Source organism: Ostrea edulis, chromosome 3, assembly GCF_947568905.1.
Source record: "Ostrea edulis chromosome 3, xbOstEdul1.1, whole genome shotgun sequence".
NCBI classification, from domain to species: Eukaryota; Metazoa; Mollusca; class Bivalvia; order Ostreida; family Ostreidae; genus Ostrea; species Ostrea edulis.
In genome coordinates, this window is record NC_079166.1 from 71,500,342 (window position 1) to 71,521,713 (window position 21,372).

A 21,372-nucleotide genomic window follows, 5' to 3' on the forward strand; every position below is an offset into this window, starting at 1 on the left:
GTCTGATGGAGTTAAAATGACTGTTCATAAGACAAAAAATATTCATCTGCAACATATATATTACAACAATAAAAACGACACATTATTTTTTTTTCAAAATTACATGACAATTTCTAATATAAAACAAGACATTATAAAGCTTAAATCAGATCCAATAATTGCGTTATCGAGAGAAGTAATATTAATATGAAGTTAAAGAAAATATTAATCATTTTATATCTATGAAATATTTACAATTGCTATTGGTCAGAAAACACCCTAAACTCATCAGGGATTAATCACTAAATCAATTAAAAGATTTTTACGGAATTTATTTACAATCATGGAAAGAAAAATATATCAATATAAAAATTACTAAATAAGAACAGAAATTAAAGAAAAAAAATAAGTGTTCGGTGCTGGTTTCATGCCGAGCGGAATTCCCACACGCGAATGTAAAGTGTCACAAATCGGCTGTTCAATTCAAAATCAGTACAAAATCCATCCAAAATATCCAGATCTTATTCAATGCTTAATATCATAAAATGTCATTGTATTCATACTTAAATGAATTTTTTCAAAGCTTTAGTTTCAAGAGCGTATTGTCATGGCAAAACAAGCATTACGCAATCTATAAATTGAAATAACAAAGGTCATCAAAAAGTAGAACTTCTCAGGTCTTGTGTAGGTCACATGCGTCAGTCAACCATAAATGCATTATATAACATCTCCCTTTAAACATCTGACTGACAATGAAAACTTCAACGAAAAATTCTCCACAAATGAAAACCTGAATGCATATAGATATGTACATCAAATCAAAACAACAAAACAAAACTGAAACAAATCACACTCATGACACTCTTGATAGGGCATATGCAATAACATTGTCTTTACCTTTTATATGTTTGATATTAAGATCATACTCTTGTAAAAATCATCTTGCGAGTCGTTGATTATTGTTTGACATTTTATGCAAAACTGTGAGGGGAGTGGGATTCGTAGAAGCAAGAATTCTATGCACAGTAACATTGTAATAAACATCAAAATATTGTAAAAATATAACAAAGTAAGACACTGTTTTCCAATCGTAAAATAATTTTGTTGACACTTTATAAGTTTCTCTGAAAAATAAGAAACAACTCTATCTACATTATCAGTATGTTCTTGAAATAAAGCAGCACCGATTCCCACATCACTAGCATCAACAGTAAGGTAAAATTACTTCACAAAATCTGGAGCTGAAAGAACGGGAATACTCATAAGGGCAGATATAATTTTTAAAATGTTTCGTCACACTCTTTTTTACATTCAAAGTCGACCCCCTTTTGCAACAAGTTGCTAAGTGGGCCAACAGTTGAAGAAACGGGTTGACTACATATTTTGCAAAATCCAGTCATGTTCATAATTTTCATTAACTCTTTCTTGTTTGCAGGAATCGGGAACTTTGCAATAGTTATGATAAATGTAACATAACGTTGATCTATTTTATGACCTAAATATTTTACAATTGCATGGCAAATCACTCATCACAATATTGCTTTTGCTAGAATGTCAACGAATGCATGCATGATGCGGAGACGTTCGTACATACTCGGGTACTTGCCATAATCCTTCCAGTAGGTTAAATTCACTGACACGTTTTGCATTTCCGAATTTTTTCAATACAGTAATCCAATCTGGGAATCGGATAAGAGTCTGTTTTCCTGACAGAATTCACTTTTCTAAAGTGAATTAGATACACAGTTAAAAAGGTGAAAAGCAACGGCCTCACTCATCCACTTTTCGTTCAAAAACTTTAAGATCTCTAACTGTATAGCCAAATACTAATTCAAAGAGACTGAATCCAAGATAATCCTGAACTGTCTCTCGGTCAGCAAATAAACAGACTGAAGCCCCTCATCTAAGGCTAAATACGGATGTATATTTAATTGCGGTGATTAAAATTAGAAAATCATTTCAAAATTAAGGATTATTTCCCTCATGCATAGCTCTATCCTTGGACGAATTTGGCTCCATTTTTGGCACTCTAGGTCTCCTTTTAGCTCTCACAAGTTTATTGTTATTTCGAATTTCCAAACTTTCGGCTTGAGTATCACTGAAGATACATTATTTGTCGAAATGCGCATCTGGTGCATTAAAATTGGTACCGTATAAGTTTTACCTTTTGACCCCTGGGTCGAGGCCTCTGCTGGTGGACTGTTAGTCCCAGAGGGTCTCTACAGCCCAGTAGCTAAGTACTTCGTTACTAGCTTGAAAATACGAATGTATATTTAATTGCTGTTATAAAATTTAGAAATTCATTTCAATATTAAGGATTATATCGCTCATGCAAAGCTCTATCCTTGGACGAAAATGGCTCCATTTTTTTTGTGGACTCTATCTTTCCTTTTAGCTCTCACAAGTTTATTGTTATTTCGAATTTCCAAACTTTCGGCTTAAACATCACTGAAGAGACATTATTTGTCGAAATGCGCATCTGGTGCATCAAAATTGGTACCGTATATATTTTTCACTGATAACATTATGTCTTTATCATAGTTTTAAGGGTTTGATGAAAACGTTCAAGCGCCCCCTGAAACTCGGGATGATAAGCAGTAGACGTATGAAAGACGAAAATAACGAACAGTGATCAATCTGTTGTTTAAAAACATGTATCTAATTGGGTTATAAACTGATGTCTGATGGAGTTAAAATGACTGTTCATCAGACAAAAAATATTCATCTGCAACATATATAATACAACAATAAAAACGACGCATTATTTTTTTTCAAAATTGCATGACATTTTCTAATATAAAACAAGACATTTTAAAGCTTAAATTATATCCAATAGTTGCGTTATCGAGAGATGTAATATTAATATCAAGTTAAAGAAAATATTAATCATTTTATATCTATCATCTAGCATCACCGAAGAGACATTATTTGTCGAAATGCGCATCTGGTGCATCAAAATTGGTACCGTATAAGTTTTACATTATGACCCCTGGGTCGAGGCCTCTGCTGGTGGACTGTTAGTCCCCGAGGGTCTCTACAGCCCAGTAGCTAAGTACTTCGTTACTGGCTTGAAAATACGGATGTATATTTAATTGCTGTTATAAAATTTAGAAATTCATTTCAAAATTAAGGATTATCTCCCTCATGCATAGCTCTTATCCTTGAACGAATTTGGCTCCACTTTTTTGGCACGCTGTTTTTGGCTATATTTAGTTCTAAAACTTCATAGTTATTTTGGATTTCAAATATTTCGGTTGAGCATCACTGAAGAGACATTACTTGTCGAAATGCACATCTGGTGCATCAAAATTGGTACCGTATAAGTTTTACATTAATTTACGAAATATTTACCATTGCTATTGGTCAGAAAACACACTAAACTCGTCAGGGATCAATCAGTAAATCAATTAAAAGATTTAAGGAATTTATTTACAATCATGGAAAGAAAAATATATCAATATAAAAATTACTAAGAATAGAAATTAAAGGGAAAAAAAATAAGTGTTCGGTGCTGGTTTCATGCCCACACGAGAATGTAAAGTGTCACAAATCGGTTGTTCAATCCAAAATCAGTACAAAATCCATCCAAAATATCCAGATCTTAATCAATGCTTAATATCATAAAATTTCAATGTATTTATACTCAAAAGAATTTTTTCAAAGCTCCCGTTTCAAGAGCGTAGTGTTATGGTAAAACAAGCATTACGCAATCTTTAAATTGAAATAACAAAGGTCATCAAAAAGTAGAACTCCTCAAGTCTTGTGTAGGTCACATGCGTCAGTCAAGCATAAATGCATTGTATAACATCTCCCTTTAAACATCTGACTGACAATGAAAACTTCAATGAAAAATTCTCCACAAATCAAAACCTGAATGCATATATATATGTACATCAAATAAAAACAACAAAACAAAACTGAAGCAAATCACACTCATGACACTCTTGATAGGGCATATGCAATACCATTGTCTTTACCTTTTGTATGTTTGATATCAAGACCATACTCTTGTAATAGCCATCTTTTAAGTCGTCGATTATTGTTTGACATTTTATGCAAAAATGTGAGGGGAGTGGGATTCGTAGAAGCAAGAATTCGATGCACAGTAACATTGTAATAAACATCAAAATATTGTAAAAATATAACAAAGCAAGACATTGTTTTCCAATCGTAAAATAATGTTGTTGACACTTTATAAGTTTCTCTGAAAAATAAGAAACAACTCTATCTACATTATCAGTATGTTATTGAAATAAAGCAGCACCGATTCCCACATCACTAGCATCAACAGTAAGGTAAAATTACTTCACAAAATCTGGAGGTGAAAGAACTGGAATACTCATATAAGGGCAGATATAATTTTAAAATGTGTCATCACAGTCTTTTCTACATTCAAATTTGACCCCCTTTTGCAACAAGTTGCTAAGTGGACCAACAGTTGAAGAAACGGGTTGACTACATTTTTGGCAAAATCCAGTCATGTTCATAATTCTCATTAACTCTTTCTTGTTTGCAGGAATCCGGAACTTTGCAATAGTTATGATAAATGTAACATAACGTTGATCTATTTTATGACCTAAATATTTTACAATTGCATGGCAAATCACTCGTCACAATATTGCTTTTGCTAGAATGTTAGCGAAAACATGCATGATACAGAGACGTTCGTCCATACTCGGGTACTTGCCATAGTCCTTCCAGTAGGTTAAATTCACTGACACGTTTTGTATTTCCGAATTTTTTCAATACAGTAATCCAATCTGGGAATCGGATAAGAGTCTGTTTTCCTGACAGAATTCACTTTTCTAAAGTGAATTAGATACACAGTTAAAAAGGTGAAGAGCAACGGCCTCACTCAACCACTTTTCGTTCAAAAACTTTAAGATCTCTAACTGTATAGCCAAATACTAATTCAAAGAGACTGAATCCAAGATAATCCTGAACTGTCTCTCGGTCAGCAAATAAACAGACTGAAGCCCCTCATCTAAGGCTAAATACGGATTTATATTTAATTGCGGTGATTAAAATTAGAAAATCATTTCAAAATTAAGGATTATTTCCCTCATGCATAGCTCTATCCTTGGACGAATTTGGCTCCATTTTTGGCACTCTAGGTCTCCTTTTAGCTCTCACAAGTTTATTGTTATTTTGAATTTCCAAACTTTCGGCTTGAGTATCACTGAAGATACATTATTTGTTGAAATGCGCATCTGGTGCATTAAAACTGGTACCGTATAAGTTTTACCTTTTGACCCCTGGGTCGAGGCCTCTGCTGGTGGACTGTTAGTCCCAGAGGGTCTCTACAGCCCAGTAGCTGCTTGAAAATACGAATGTATATTTAATTGCTGTGATAAAATTTAGAAATTCATTTCAATATTAAGGATTATATCGCTCATGCAAAGCTCTATCCTTGGACGAATATGGCTCCATTTTTTTTTGTGGACTCTATCTTTCCTTTTAGCTCTCACAAGTTTATTGTTATTTCGAATTTCCAAACTTTCGGCTTAAACATCACTGAAGAGACATTATTTGTCGAAATGCGCATCTGGTGCATCAAAATTGGTACCGTATATATTTTTCACTGATAACATTATGTCTTTATCATAGTTTTAAGGGTTTGATGAAAACGTTCAAGCGCCCCCTGAAACTCGGGATGATAAGCAGTAGACGTATGAAAGACGAAAATAACGAACAGTGATCAATCTGTTGTTTAAAAACATGTATCTAATTGGGTTATAAACTGACGTCTGATGGAGTTAAAATGACTGTTCATCAGACAAAAAATATTCATCTGCAACATATATAATACAACAATAAAAACGACGCATTATTTTTTTTCAAAATTGCATGACATTTTCTAATATAAAACAAGACATTTTAAAGCTTAAATTATATCCAATAGTTGCGTTATCGAGAGATGTAATATTAATATCAAGTTAAAGAAAATATTAATCATTTTATATCTATCATCTAGCATCACCAAAGAGACATTATTTGTCGAAATGCGCATCTGGTGCATCAAAATTGGTACCGTATAAGTTTTACATTATGACCCCTGGGTCGAGGCCTCTGCTGGTGGACTGTTAGTCCCCGAGGGTCTCTACAGCCCAGTAGCTAAGTACTTCGTTACTAGCTTGAAAATACGGATGTATATTTAATTGCTGTTATAAAATTTAGAAATTCATTTCAAAATTAAGGATTATCTCCCTCATGCATAGCTCTTATCCTTGGACGAATTTGGCTCCACTTTTTTGGCACGCTGTTTTTGGCTATATTTAGTTCTAAAACTTCATAGTTATTTTGGATTTCAAACATTTCGGTTGAGCATCACTGAAGAGACATTATTTGTCGAAATGCACATCTGGTGCATCAAAATTGGTACCGTATAAGTTTTACATTAATTTACGAAATATTTACCATCGCTATTGTTCAGAAAACACACTAAACTCGTCAGGGATCAATCAATAAATCAATTAAAAGATTTAAGGAATTTATTTACAATCATGGAAAGAAAAATATATCAATATAAAAATTACTAAGAATAGAAATTAAAGAAGAAAAAAATAAGTGTTCGGTGCTGGTTTCATGCCCACACGAGAATGTAAAGTGTCACAAATCGGCTGTTCAATCCAAAATCAGTACAAAATCCATCCAAAATATCCAGATCTTAATCAATGCTTAATATCATAAAATTTCAATGTATTTATACTTAAAAGAATTTTTTCAAAGCTCCCGTTTCAAGAGCGTAGTGTTATGGCAAAACAAGCATTACGCAATCTTTAAATTGAAATAACAAAGGTCATCAAAAAGTAGAACTCCTCAAGTCTTGTGTAGGTCACATGCGTCAGTCAAGCATAAATGCACTGTATAACATCTCCCTTTAAACATCTGACTGACAATGAAAACTTCAATGAAAAATTCTCCACAAATCAAAACCTGAATGCATATATATATGTACATCAAATAAAAACAACAAAACTGAAGCAAATCACACTCATGACACTCTTGATAGGGCATATGCAATACCATTGTCTTTACCTTTTGTATGTTTGATATCAAGATCATACTCTTGTAAAAGCCATCTTTTAAGTCGTCGATTATTGTTTGACATTTTATGCAAAAATGTGAGGGGAGTGGGATTCGTAGAAGCAAGAATTCGATGCACAGTAACATTGTAATAAACATCAAAATATTGTAAAAATATAACAAATCAAGACACTGTTTTCCAATCATAAAATAATTTTGTTGACACTTTATAAGTTTCTCTGAAAAATAAGAAACAACTCCATCTACATTATCAGTATGTTATTGAAATAAAGCAGCACCGATTCCCACATCACTAGCATCAACAGTAAGGTAAAATTACTTCACAAAATCTGGAGGTGAAAGAACTGGAATACTCATATAAGGGCAGATATAATTTTAAAATGTGTCATCACAGTCTTTTCTACATTCAAATTTGACCCCCTTTTGCAATAAGTTGCTAAGTGGACCAACAGTTGAAGAAACGGGTTGACTACATTTTTGGCAAAATCCAGTCATGCTCATAGTTCTCATTAACTCTTTCTTGTTTGCAGGAATCCGGAACGTTGCAATAGTTATGATAGATGTAACATAATTTAGATCTATTTTATGACCTAAATATTTTACAATTGCATGGCAAATCACTCGTCACAATATTGCTTTTGCTAGAATGTCGAAGAATGCACACATGATACGGAGACGTTCGTCCATACTCGGGTACTTGCCATAATCCTTCCAGCATGCTAAATTCACTGACACGCTTTGCATTTCCGATTTTTTTCAATACAGTAATCCAATCTGGGAATCGGATAAGAGTCTGTTTTCCTGACAGAATTCACTTTTCTAAAGTGAATTAGATACATAGTGTAAAAGGTTAAAAGCAGCGCCTTAACTCAACCACTTTTTCTTCAACTGTACAGCCAAATACTAATTCAAAGAGACTGGATCCAAGAGACTCCTGAACTGTCTCTCGTGCAGCAAATAAACAGACTGAACCCCTTCATGTAAGACTAAATACGAATGTATATTTGATTACGGTCATTAAAATCATAAATTCATTTCAAAATTAAGGGTTATCTCCCTCATGCATAGCTCTATCCTTGGCCGAATTTGGCTCCATTTTTTGGCACTCTACTTTTTCTTTTAACTCTCACAGGCTTACTGTTATTTCGAATTTCCAAACTTTCGGCTTGAGCATAACTTAAGAGACATTATTTGTCGAAATGCACATCTGGTGCATCAAAATTGGTACCGTATAAGTTTTACATTATGACCCCTGGGTCGAGGCCTCTGCTGATGGACTGTTAGTCCCCGAGGATCTCTACATCCCAGCAGGTAAGTACTTCGTTACTAGCTTAAAAATACGGATGTATATTTAATTGCTGTTATAAAATTTAGAAATTCATTTCAAAATTAATGATTATCTCCCTCATGCATAGCTCTTATCCTTGGACGAATTTGGCTCCACTTTTTTGGCACGCTGTTTTTGGCTATATTTAGCTCCAAAACTTCATAGTTATTTCGGATTTCAAACATTTTGGTTGAGCATCACTGAAGAGACATTACTTGTTGAAATGCGCATCTGGTGCATCAAAATTGGTACCGTATATGTTTTACACTGATAACATTATGTCTTTATCATAGCTTTAAGGGTTTGATGAAAACGTTCAAGCGCCCCTGAAACTCGGGGTGATAAGCAGTAGACTTATGAAAGACGAAAATAACGAACAGTGATCAATCTCATAACACCTATCAGCAATACAAAATAGAGAGTTGGGTAAACACGGACCCCTGGACACACCAGATATGGGATTAGGTGCCTAGGAGGAGTAAGCATCCCCTGTCAACCGGTCACACCCGCCGTGAGCCCTATATCCCAATCAGGTAAACGGAGTTATCCGTTGTCAAAATCAGTGTACCAAGTATGGTATCAAAATGAAACACGTCAGACAGCATTTGTCCCAATGATAGGCTGTATTGGCAAACTAGATCGTTATAATGACCATAGAATTTGCAAAATGCTGACTTCAGTCGAGACTGTTGAACCCCCTGTACCATCAATTTGTTTGTCAGTAGCTTCCCTCGATTTAAAAACTGACCATATGCAGAGTAAACTCTTGCATATCCAATCAGTTAAGAGATATAAACACCATATGCAAGTAATAATGGGATATTGCTACATAAATATGGGAAGTTGACGATGGAGAAGCTCAAATCATCCCATTTCCCATGCAGTTGAGTTGTCAGTTTGCCGTTAAGGTCTACTTTCAATAAAATATCTAAGTATGAAACAGAAGTGGACGACTCTATGGTGGCTTTTATTTCGAGCTCACAGGGATATATCGAATTGACATATGGATGAAAGTTATTATTGTTGATAGACAAAACGTCGTCGATATATCTAAATGTCGAATCGAAGGCCACATGAAGAGACATTTTCTTCTCACGTAGAAGTTTTTGAATAAATTCTGCTTCATAGGAATATAAGAAAACAGGTCAGTTAACCAAGGAGTACAACTCGTGCCCATGGTAATACTAACAGAATGTTGGAAGACCTGATCACTAAAGACCACGAAAATATTATCAATGAGGAACCATAGCATAGTTTGTATTTCAACGTCAGAGTACTTGTGCATAGAATCGGAGTGGTGTTTAACAAAGTAATTGTTTGAATGACTGATCAGTAGATATGAATATTTCCATTTTCCATTTTTGTTGAAGAAGCAACTGCGTATGATATCAAAAAGTCTAGTCTTTAATTCATCGTGAGGAATGGCCGTGTAAAGTGTTGAAAAGTCATAGGTTTTGATGTTATTAAGTTAGGAAAAGTTTTGCGATTTCAAGTTTACTAAAAGTTCTTTAGATTTTTTAGATTCCACATTTGATTAACACCACTTCTGGTATATGTAGTCGCACAGTAAGTTTGAAGTTTCTCCTTCACAGCTGTTAATAGTTTCGTGAGGAGCGAAACTAGGGGCTTGGTAGAGCAATTACTGGACCCAGCAATGTATCTTTGTTTGGTAAGGGGTTTTATGTAGTGTAGGAATGCAGAATAGGTACGGTAACTCATATTCATTCGACCCATTGACTGGGATATTAAATGTGTCTAAAACTGAAGCAAGGTTTTGAAGAATTTCATCTTGAAAGGGCTGTTTGATTACAAGTACGATTACCAAAAGTGGTGTTAATGCAAAGTTCGTTTAAAATACATTTGTAATAATGAGCCTTACAAACAAAGACAATGTTGTTACAAGCTTTTGTCAACTGGAACCAACGCACATTCCTCGTGTAACCTATCTAATTCTTTTATCACTTCTGGTTTACTAAACACAGAAGGATAGGCGATGCGTACTTTTGTTTTGATATATCTAATGCGGGGTTTTAATATTCCTCTTATGCTTTTAACCCATTCTGATAATGTATCAAGTTCTTCTTTTTCATGTTTAGCCCATCGTCTGGCATAATCTTCGACATAATTTATAATAAAGATGACGTTCTGTAGCCAATTGAAAGACTGATGTTCTCTGTATTTAGGACCTTTTAGAAAAAGTGACATATACAGTCAGAACAGGAAGAGTAGGCCAATCACCTATAATTGCTGGTCCAGTAATTGAATCTGATATCAGATAAAATATGTGTAAGGGAACATTAATGACACCTACCTCAACACCCTGTAATAATTCTAACCCACCAGGAGAAGTCTGCTGATACACAGTTGGCACATTCTCTTTCAAGAAAGTCTGGGCAGCACCAGTATATATAAAATCTGATCTGGTTTAACTGCATTAGAGTCATTAAGTGAAAGAAATCTCTGAGACAAAACGGTCTTATAATCCTCTGTAGAATTAACAGAAGTGGACTTTAAACCCTTAACATAAGTGTCAGAACAAAAGGAAACAAAGACTTTCCTATGCTGTACAAACATATGGCTGTGATTTTTCGGGGACATTTTTCTCTGAAGCAAAACATTCACTGATCAGATGACCTTTTATCGTACAAGGAGTACAAGTAGGAAGTGATCTTACACGACAAAAACCTTTAGAACGTCCTGGGCTTGTTCCGGACGTAGACCAACTGTGAGATATAAACTGATGACTTGTGAAGTGGGAAGAATGACACTATGAAACACTCTTTTTTATCCTAGTCTGAAGTTCTGATAAAATATCAGTTTGAGAATTTCCAAAAAGTTTTTTATGAGAGCGAATGTAAGTACATGTGTATTTGAAATAAATGTGGCTTCCTCGAGAGATTTTTCATTCTTTTTTTCCTAAATGTGTTCTCCTATCTTGATGAACACACTCCTTAAACTCTTTTATAACGATGAGTTGACGAAAGGTATCTACTAGATATCTAACATTGATCAAATAATTTTTTTCTCTTCCAAATTCAATATAAATTTGATTGTCAAATCTTCGGTACTTTCTGAACTTTTGCCTGTACTCTTTGGGCACTAATTTACATTTTAAATTCGAGGGCTTTGTTATTTTCTTAATCTGAACTTTCAGATATGGCCATCGCTGAATATGCCTCGACCGCTTTGCCAATCAATACACTTTGTAAGAAAGTGGGACAAACATACCATCTATTGCCTTTTCTTGAAAGTTTGGTTTCTTTTAGAAAAGCATGTGACGTAAAACTTTCTTCCTGCAAGAGTTTTTCGGCAACCTTATCTCTAATCTCCTGTGTTTTCAGAGAAGTTTTAATATTCTCTAATCCAAATTGTACAGGTAATTTAACCAACTCATTTTTGTTGAAAACACCAACAACGTGAACATCCGGCGAGGCAAGAAAATCAGTTATTGAAGAAAAGGTTTATGCTGGCTATGGAATTTGATAAATTAAATAAATGAAATATAAATCTTCAAATATGCTATAATTCTTTATCCCGAATGACCATCCAATTATATTATGTGTCAGAATTAACTCTCAATTCATCCGAAATTAATCACAAAATCAGTTCAAAGATTTAAGGAGGTGTGCTACGCCAGAGAAATTTTATGTAGATGAAAAGTGGAGGATATGTACAAAAATATTTTGAAGTTGAAAATTTTCAAATTTACTTTATTTTGTCAAAAAATACAGTTTTAGTAGAAGGTAATCTGAAAAAAAAATTAAACCCCCTGCTGCACTCGAACCTGCGACCTACAGGTCAACAGTCGGTATTCTAACCTACTGAACTACTCGTCTAGGTATTTAAATGGAAAAGGAAAAGCCAAATATTGCTGATATCGATTTTGTCATCCATGTTTTTAAAGGAAGTCAGCCATTATGACGATGTAGAGTACTACCTTAATACAATTTATTTACAATCATTGAAAGTAAAACATATCAATATGAAAAATCATTAACTTACATATAGATATACATAATCAGTGTCCGATGCTGGTGTAATGCCAAGCTGAATTCCCACACGTAAATGTAAAGTGTCACAAATCGGTTGTTTAATCCAAATTCAGTCCAAAATCCGTCCAAAATCCTCAGATCTTAATCAATGCTAAATGATTCCAAACTGGTGCTTAATATCACACAATTCATGGTGTAATTGTACTCAAATGCAGTTTTTCAGAGCTTTCGTTTCTAGCAAAACTAGTGTTATGTAGATATAATGCAATCTTAACATTGAAGAAACAGACACCGTTCTAAAAATAGAACGTTTCAAATATTGTCTAGGTCACAAGTTTAAATCAAGCACAATTGTATTACACAACACCGCTGGGCGGATCCAGGAATCGCGGTTAGGGGCGCAACTGTATGAGGCAGGGGGTCTTGGGGCCGCCTTGAGGCCCCTAGTGGGCCCAGGGCGAAGCCCTGGTGGGGGCTTAGGGGGCAAAGCCCCGGAAGCTCTTGGATTTTTACAGATTTTATAGGGTTTGAAATATGTCTCCTATGCAGCCATTTTTACTATTTTCTGTCATTTTTAATAAGGTGAAATTGATAAAATGACGCAAATTGTGTGGATTTTTGGAAAAAATTTAAGCTCTCTCAATAAAAGTAATTCAACAAATCAAAAGAATTTGTCATTTATTTCTCCGAGAGTGGAAGAAGTTATTGCTTCTTTCATAGTTTTATAAAGAAGAGACCCCCTTAAATCCGCTACTGACACTAGTATGATACCAAAATTTTCAAATGTAGAATTTTATTTCATAGTATAAAGCAAAGTATCAATTCTCATTACTATAGTCACCTATCGTTAATTTTTATATGAATAATTTTGTTATGGTTCATTTAGCATTCAGTACGTAAATATATTTACATTTCCAATGTCTTTGCTTTTGATATCTTTACAAATTGTAATGATGCCTTTTCTACAAGATTGCATTGTAGTTTTGAACACTGCATGTATGAATCTTGATGAATATAGTAAGTCTAATCTAACGGCTAGGAATTCCAACAGAAATTAAAGTTGAATGTAAATATAAAACTGATTTCAATTTTGTCGCGTTTCATGAAAAGTATGCCGGAGTGAAGTGTTGTAGTTTATACCCTTAAGTATTTTCAAAAATAAAATCTATTCCTTGAATACATTGTTAAATCTATTGCCATTACTTAAAAAGATATGGCCTCGTGATAGTGACTGTATGTATTTCTGACGGTTTGCAAGAAATACACCATATACCGTTTTGGAAATTGGACGAAGGCTGTTTTCGCCCAAGTTATTTTCGAAATAAGGCATGGTGTATTTATTGCCAACCGTCATAAATATATTCGGTTAGTAGCTTGTACCAGAGCGAAAGTCGAGGGAAATCTGCGCAATATTTGCACGCCATCAATATGCATAATTTATGGATAATTTGTCTATTTCTCAATTTGTTGATTCCGTTAATGTGAAGGATGATTTTGGAAATTTCGATTTTATGAAGTTTGATATCAATGAGGACGTTGTGAATGATCAAAACATGGACTTTCAAAATACGCACACTACTAAAGAATTTGACGAAACTTAGATTGATCATTGTTCGTTATCTTCACCTTGCATAGGGAATATCTTGACCTTGTTTCTGATGACCGTTTTAGAGACATTCGTTGGAAGGAAATTGATTTTAGTAAACATCGTTTAGTTGTTGATAAACTGTCCACACTGATAAAGAGCATGTGCAGTGGCATCGGACTGGTCAGCAATTACACAAATAATTGCGGCGAAAGTCCTTGTGGAACTACGTTATATGAAGAGGGGGTCGAAGAGCAGGAAAACATGGCTCCTACCGGCTATCTTCTATCAATAGTATGAACAATATGAACGCCCTTTTGATGAAATGCTGAATGATATATCCAATATTTCGTAACTCAAATTCAAACGTGTGAAAACGAAGTATTCCAGACACAACATGAATGCATATACCGTGACGATCCGGGTTAGAATAGGTCCTCACTATCCCCTTGCTTGTCATAGAAGGCGACAAAATGGGGCGGTCCTGACGAAACCGCAAAAACCGAGGTCCCGTATCACAGCAGGTGTGGCACGATGATTAGATTCCTCCCTGTTTCAAGGCCAAAAGCGCCGAGCATATACCTAAATTTTGTAGCCCTTCACCGTCAGTGGTGACGTCTCTATATGAGTGAAATAATATCGAAAGGGACGTTAAACAATATTCAATCAATCAATCATATACCACTGAGCTCCTGAACTGCCCAGTGACCAAGCCAAAGGAAATACACTTGGATCAACATACAACCAGTGTAGCATCACTTTCAACTTTCCCTTGCATTTTGACTGACAAATGCAAGATTATACTTTGAGAATTGTTTTCAAAGTTCTAAATTTCAAATTCTAAAGGGATAGAAAAGTATGTTTGTTCATCTATTAAGATGTTGGTTAATGCAGATCTGTCTTATTCTTTGAAGGGAAGTGTGGTGTATTTGTATGCTAATTGGGAGGGGGAAAAGTTTTCTAAAAATACACCATACCAACTTCAAAAGAAACTATGGTGTATATTGCATTCATTATGGTAAAAATGTTTAAACACAATAACATAAGTATTCCGTTTGTCACAACAGTAAACAGACATAAAATTATACATACGCACAAGTTTAGCTAGCTGAAGGAAGACTTTCCATGCCTGCAAATCAGTAAAACTTCTGGTAATTTCTGTTTCAACAATGCCAGGATGTAAACTGTTAACAGTTACATTTGTCTTCTGTAATTGCCTATTTAGGACGTACATCTGCATGATCTAAATGTCAAAGAAATTCTGAATGAAATACTACACTGCACATGTCAAGAAATTGGTAGTCAAAAACCTTACACAAAATCGATTTCAATTACTTTATTAATTAATTAACGCTTCATGAAAAGTGTGCTGTCGTAAAGGATTGCAATTCATACCTTTATATACTTTCAATAATAAATACTTAAAGTTATATTTTCATTTTTTAGTCGTACAGTGTCCTATTTTTATCAAGATTCATTCGCGCATTATTTTCAACTACAGCGTATTGATGAAAAAATGTCCATCAACATAATTTGCAAAGATATCAAACGCAAAACTTTGGAAACATGAATGACATACAGTAAAATGTATGTGCAGAATAATATCTTATATAATGTATTCATACACTAAATAACTATGAATTTTGAGATTGGTTTAACTATACACGTAACATTTCAATATTCTCTAATTTGAAAAAAAAAATCCAAGTTACTCTATCCATGCACAAATTGGCGATACTACACACATTACCTGATAAAGTTTAGAGTTTGCATAATACATGATTCTCTTGAAATTTTCTTTGGTATGATGCTTTCCTTGTGCTTTATCTAAATCAAAGCTGGAAGCGCGATATGCTTCACTGGAAACAAAGATAAGCCGGCAATCCTCACCCGAGTTCAGCATTAAAGGTAACAGCTTGGCAACCAAGAGGAAATGACCAAGATAATTCACCTAAAATGGAACTCAAAGGAATATTAAAGGACATACCTATTGAAAAATTCTAATGCGTACAAAATATCTCCTATATATTAACCAGAATTATCACTTGGCTTTTGTATAAAGATGTCATTCTCAGTGTACTTGCATAGCATAGGATAGCAGCTTTCTTTTGCCAGTATAATCAATTCGTACTATTGTACATTCACGTAAGTAGTTTGTGGAGAAACTATTAAAATTGTCAATTACAGTGTAAAATTATCTCATGACATTATGATTTTCCTTCTTTATTTGTTGCCTTACTTCATATATAGTTATTTCGGATTTCAAACATTTCGGTTGAGCATCACTGAAGAGACATTATTTGTCGAAATGGGCATCTGGTGCATCAAAATTGGTACCGTATAAGTTCTACATATAGACATCATCAGCAGTAGTGAAGTGCTACAAATTTAGACCTATGCATGGAACTCGGAGTCGTCGTAATGAGCGTTCTTTATCGTGACAACAACTGCCACGTTACAGTATATCGGTTTGAAATGCCTCATTCGAAAGACCTCTAACTCTCACTTTTAAGGAGGAATCGTCATAATAGATGACTTCCTTTTGAAATATAAATGAAAATATAAATACAAGCAATACAAGTATTCCTTTGAAATCAAATTGCCTTTATGGGTAGCTCATTAGGTTTACGTGTCGAATGATGATCTGTAGATCGTGGCGTCAAGTTTAGGTTGAGTTTTATGTTTTTCCTTCAGATTACTTTATGCTTAAGGTACATTTTTAAATACATAAGGCAAACTTGAAAATCTACACTTTCAAAATATTAGTGTACATATTCACCACATCCTTTCCATATTGAATTTCTCTAATGTGTTATTTCTCCTTAAATGCCAAAAGTTAGGCAAATGAGCAGTTATTTTGGACGCGGCCAAGGCATGAGCGGGGCCTGAACCCACGATCTCTCGCGTGACTTCTGAGTGTTAGAAAGAAATGAAAGAAATATCGCCACATTTCTTGTATATGGATACATTCAATTTTCTAAACTGTTCCCGATGCATTCTAAACTAACAATTCTCCATGGATAACAAAACCTCTCCGCACTCTATTTTCAGTATCTTCAGTATAAATAATTGTTTCAGGAAACAATCTTACCTTTTGATTATCTATTGAAAGAAAGAGAAAAGGATGGCATTGATCAGAATGTTTTAAACAAACCTGAAACATAATCTCAAATCCGTCCTCCGTGTACTCTGAAATATTTGTGTAAAAATACATTCATTCAATTGTGTAAGTTTGTCAACACAGACAAAAGATGTAAAATATACATGCAATTGATATATTTGATAGTTTTCAAGGCAAAATGTAACAACTACATTACTGCCATATACAATCTGTGTACTGCTGTAATCACAACCATCCACTAAAGTCAAAATTGACATGATAGAAAAATACGTACCTTGTGCATGTAGAGCAATCCCTGCATTGCAAAGTAAGACGTGGAGTTTAATTTCCTTTGCTTTGAAATTATCTATGAAGTTTTCCACAGATTTGAGAGATGCTAGATCTAAAGCCATGAATTCCAAGGCGAGAGTTTCACAGGAACAAAGTCTGGGCGTACCTTTGGACTTTTCTTCTTTAAACTCTACCTGCATCCGTTCGATAGCCTGTTAATTTCATATTGATTAGATAATATTTTTCTTACTATAACTTGATTAATTTATCATTTATTCAGAGCTGATAAAGATTTCTTTTAACAACAAGTTATGAGACATATCTGTAATCACAAGTGATAAGTCGTTCACCTCTTTAAAATCTAAGGTCTCTCTCTCTCTCTCTCTCTCTCTCTCTCTCTCTCTCTCTCTCTCTCTCTCTCTATATATATATATATATATACATATATACATAACCACGAAAACCCAACAACACCAAGTGTCGTATCTGAGAAGATACAAGGCCAGTAAAGAAATTTATAAAAGCACTGAAAAGGCCACGACACTGTTGGTTATTTAAAACTCAAATTTTCGACGCAACCTGCGTCTTTATCAAGAAACATTTATTACATAGACAAATAACACACACCACGAAAAACGAATTTCTAGAATGCGGCTTTAATTTGTCTGACCTTAAAAAAATATATTAGCTTGAAAAACATAATACAGTATGTTTTCCTTAGACTTCTCTCCCATTCACTTCTTGGCTTGTTGATTTTAATGCGAGATCTGTGTCTTTTGATTGACTTTGTTTTTCAATCGTGTTCTTCTGGCTATCATATTATTTTTCGTTGTCAGCACTATTTACCATATCCGAATCATCAATGGTACGAATACCAAATATTGTTTTCAACTCAATCACTCCATATCATTATCTTCCCACCCTTTTATTTCATAATCACATTGTTTTGGAAGTTTTCCCTCTAAATTTATCTGATTTCTGTAATTTTCAAGAATAATTCGATTTTCATCCCGACCCGACCATAGTACAAACTCTCTACACCATCTGACGTCAGTAAACACGTTTTACAACAAAACCACCATTTTTATCCCCAAGTACAAGAGTGGATTATTCTTGTTACCAATGTAGTTTATTGATACTTGTCGTTTTTCGTGGTGTGTGTTGTTTGTCTGTGTAATATATGTCTCTTGATAAAGACGCGGGTTGCGTCGAAAATTTGAGTTTTAAATAACCAACAGTGTCGTGGCCTTTTCAGTGCTTATATATATATATATATATATATATATATATATATATATAAAGAGAGAGAGAGAGAGAGAGAGAGAGAGAGAGAGAGAGAGAGAGAGAGAGATGACATATCTTAAAAAGGAAAAATACTTCGAAGATCGTCCGCTGGAAAATTAAGAATTTCATGGAAGTTTCTTAAATTCGATAGGATTTTTTGTTTAGGGTCTGAAGATAATCGTTTATTTAAAGACCTACAGGTGTTCTATTCCATGATAGCTTTGTTTATCTCAAGAAGGCATAAAATTAGCGGGCATGAATTTACCATTTATATCCAGATTTTGAATTATTTAATTAATTTTTCACAAAATCAAAATAGGTACATGTACATTGAATTCTTTACATTATTTTTCTTGATGACACTCACGGCGTTTGCTCGTTCCTCTGATCTGCAGGCAATGATTACTCTTGCTCCCCTCATAGCTATCCATTTAGCTGTCTCATATCCAATACCTGAAAGGATTTTCATTCAAAGTTTCAAAGTACAATTGTCGGCAAAATTGTATTAAAAATGTTTAATTCCAAATTTCATCACTGTAGAGGATGAATTGGCCAAATTATGTAAGTTCACATTTCAACCACTACATTGAATTTGGATCACGAAGTTTATGGTTTAAACTGCATGATCGGTACTCTGCAAGGTATTATGTTTTGTCATATTACGAATGATTTATCAGCTACTCTGCTGAACAATAGCAATTCTTAGAATCTTTTGGACAGCCGAATATTTTGAAGAATGTTCCGCTGAAGGGGTGGGGTAGAAAAACCCTGATAAAAATACGGACCCTGTATCAATACATATTTGTACATTTCATTCATAAATTGACCAGGGCCCTAATTGCTACCTCCCCGAACCTCATACATACTGTTGTTCCAATAGCAGTGTGTCACTTTGCTTGATTGAAGGTGTACATTTTTGGGCGAGACTTCTCATAGATTTCAATGAAACAGATTTAACTATTGTTTAGTCACCCATCACATTAAAAACTGTCATAGTGTGGTCATTCAAACTCACTTTCACTAAGACCATACGACCAATTTACGGCCAATTTATGAATGAAATTTACATGCTCGATTATTAGAACGATAGTACATCAACATTTGTGGCACCTAAACTGGTAAAATTTCAACAAAATTGAAATATTCTTGAAGGACGATTAAAACGTTTTTAAAACGTGCACCACTGTCTTGACCTGATTGTGGGTGAATTATACATGTCTTTACATTTTTTCTTATTTTGTGCACAGTAAAATATTTCATGGCATTTGGTCTGTTATGGGCGAGAAAATGACGTCACGGTGGAAGAGAAGACTTGAAACTACGTTGCATAACTTTATTCATTTGACTATTTCTTGGTATAACTGTATTATTCGATAGCTGCAATTGAATGCAAGGTGAAGATAACGAACAGTGGTCAATCTCATAACTCCTACAAGCAATACAAAATAGATAGTTGGGCAAACACGGACCCCTGGACACACCAGAGGTGGGATCAGGTGCCTAGGAGGAGTAAGCATCCCCGGTTGACCGGTCACACCTGCCGTGAGCCCTATATCGTGATCAGGTAAACGGAGTTATCTGCAGTCAAAATCAGTGTGCCAAGAACGGCTTAACAATCGGTATGAAACACGTCAGATAGCATTTGACCCAATGTGAGGTTGTATTGACGAACTAGATCGTTATAACGACCATAGAATTTGCGAAATGCTAACTTCAATCGAGACTGTTGAAATCCCTGTACCATCAACTTGTTTGTCAGTAGCTTACCTCGATTTAAAAACTGACTATACCCAGAACAAGGTCTTGCACATCGAATCAGTTGAGATATATAAACACCACATGCAGATGATAATGGAATATTCTACACAAATAATGAATTGAATTAGATAATGTCTTATGGTATGTAAGTATGGCTGGCGATTCAATCTTTTCAGAAGTACATTCGGAATGAACGAGTAAGAAACGGATATGAAAAATTTAATCCTCATGTGGCATTCAATATGACCATTGCAGTATTCCATAAATCTACGTTTTTGTTGAAGACGTGGTTTTGACTGGTAAATCAGTTGAAGCGCTTTACAAGCAGGCAAATCTGTTCTGAAATTCAACACCCGAATTTAGACGCGCCATTTTATTTCATTACTCTGCGTGAAGCCCATTTACCTGTATTCCCACCGGTGATGAGAACCACGCGATCCATGGTCAGTGCTACCTCAGGTAGTGATTCTGATCCTCCCATGATGATCAACAGTAAATTGATGAAATGTTATACCGGTTCTGATTGGTAATTATCGGCCTTTATGAAATGTGAAATCGTATCATGTCATGATGAAGTACACAATAGGGTTTTTCGTCCTAATAGGACGCGAAAATCAGGTCATGGCGTAACTTCCGGTTTAGCACTGTGTGCAAACAAAACCATGTGTAAAGTTATCTTAGTAAAATATGCTCTGTTTCGTTTCAAAATGCAATCACCAAATCCTCAAAGAAACATGCAGCTTTTTCAGATTCCCCAAGGGTGTGAAAATGTTGAAATTATGGAAAAAATATGCAGGTAGGCCTAAATAAATCATGAAACTTATGAATTTAAATAATTATCACTCTACTTTCATTTTGATTGTTGAATAGGAAAATCAGGCCCATGTATGAACAAATTTCCTCTGTATCAGGCAATTTAGGTTATGGTGGTAACAAGAAGTATTTGTAAATATAATGCAGTGGTACCGTGAATATGGTACTTTACTAGGTGTGAGGGCAATACTGTGGT

The 21,372-nt window shown here is 34.6% G+C and overlaps 1 protein-coding gene across 8 annotated transcripts in view; it reads right to left on the reverse strand.

Annotated features, from left to right (window-relative positions):
- Positions 1-20,986, reverse strand: part of LOC125672997 (WW domain-containing oxidoreductase-like) — a 36,365-nt gene extending 15,379 nt beyond the window's left edge. For 4 of the 8 annotated variants that reach the window (XM_048909220.2, XM_048909222.2, XM_048909218.2 and 1 more), the window contains exons 1-6: positions 20,769-20,986; positions 18,949-19,058; positions 17,326-17,533; positions 17,085-17,119; positions 15,681-15,881; positions 15,023-15,173 (exon numbers count right to left, since the gene is read on the reverse strand). In XM_048909220.2, coding sequence (XP_048765177.2) covers positions 15,023-15,173; positions 15,681-15,881; positions 17,085-17,119; positions 17,326-17,533; positions 18,949-19,058; positions 20,769-20,844 — 781 coding nt within the window. In that variant the 5' untranslated portion in view covers positions 20,845-20,986. Of the gene's footprint in view, positions 1-11,468; positions 14,551-15,022; positions 15,174-15,680; positions 15,882-17,084; positions 17,120-17,325; positions 17,534-18,948; positions 19,059-20,768 lie in introns of those variants that run through there. The other 4 variants (XR_008801191.1, XM_056158791.1, XM_056158789.1 and 1 more) reach the window with 4 other exon arrangements.
- Positions 20,987-21,372: the final 386 nt, after the last annotated feature.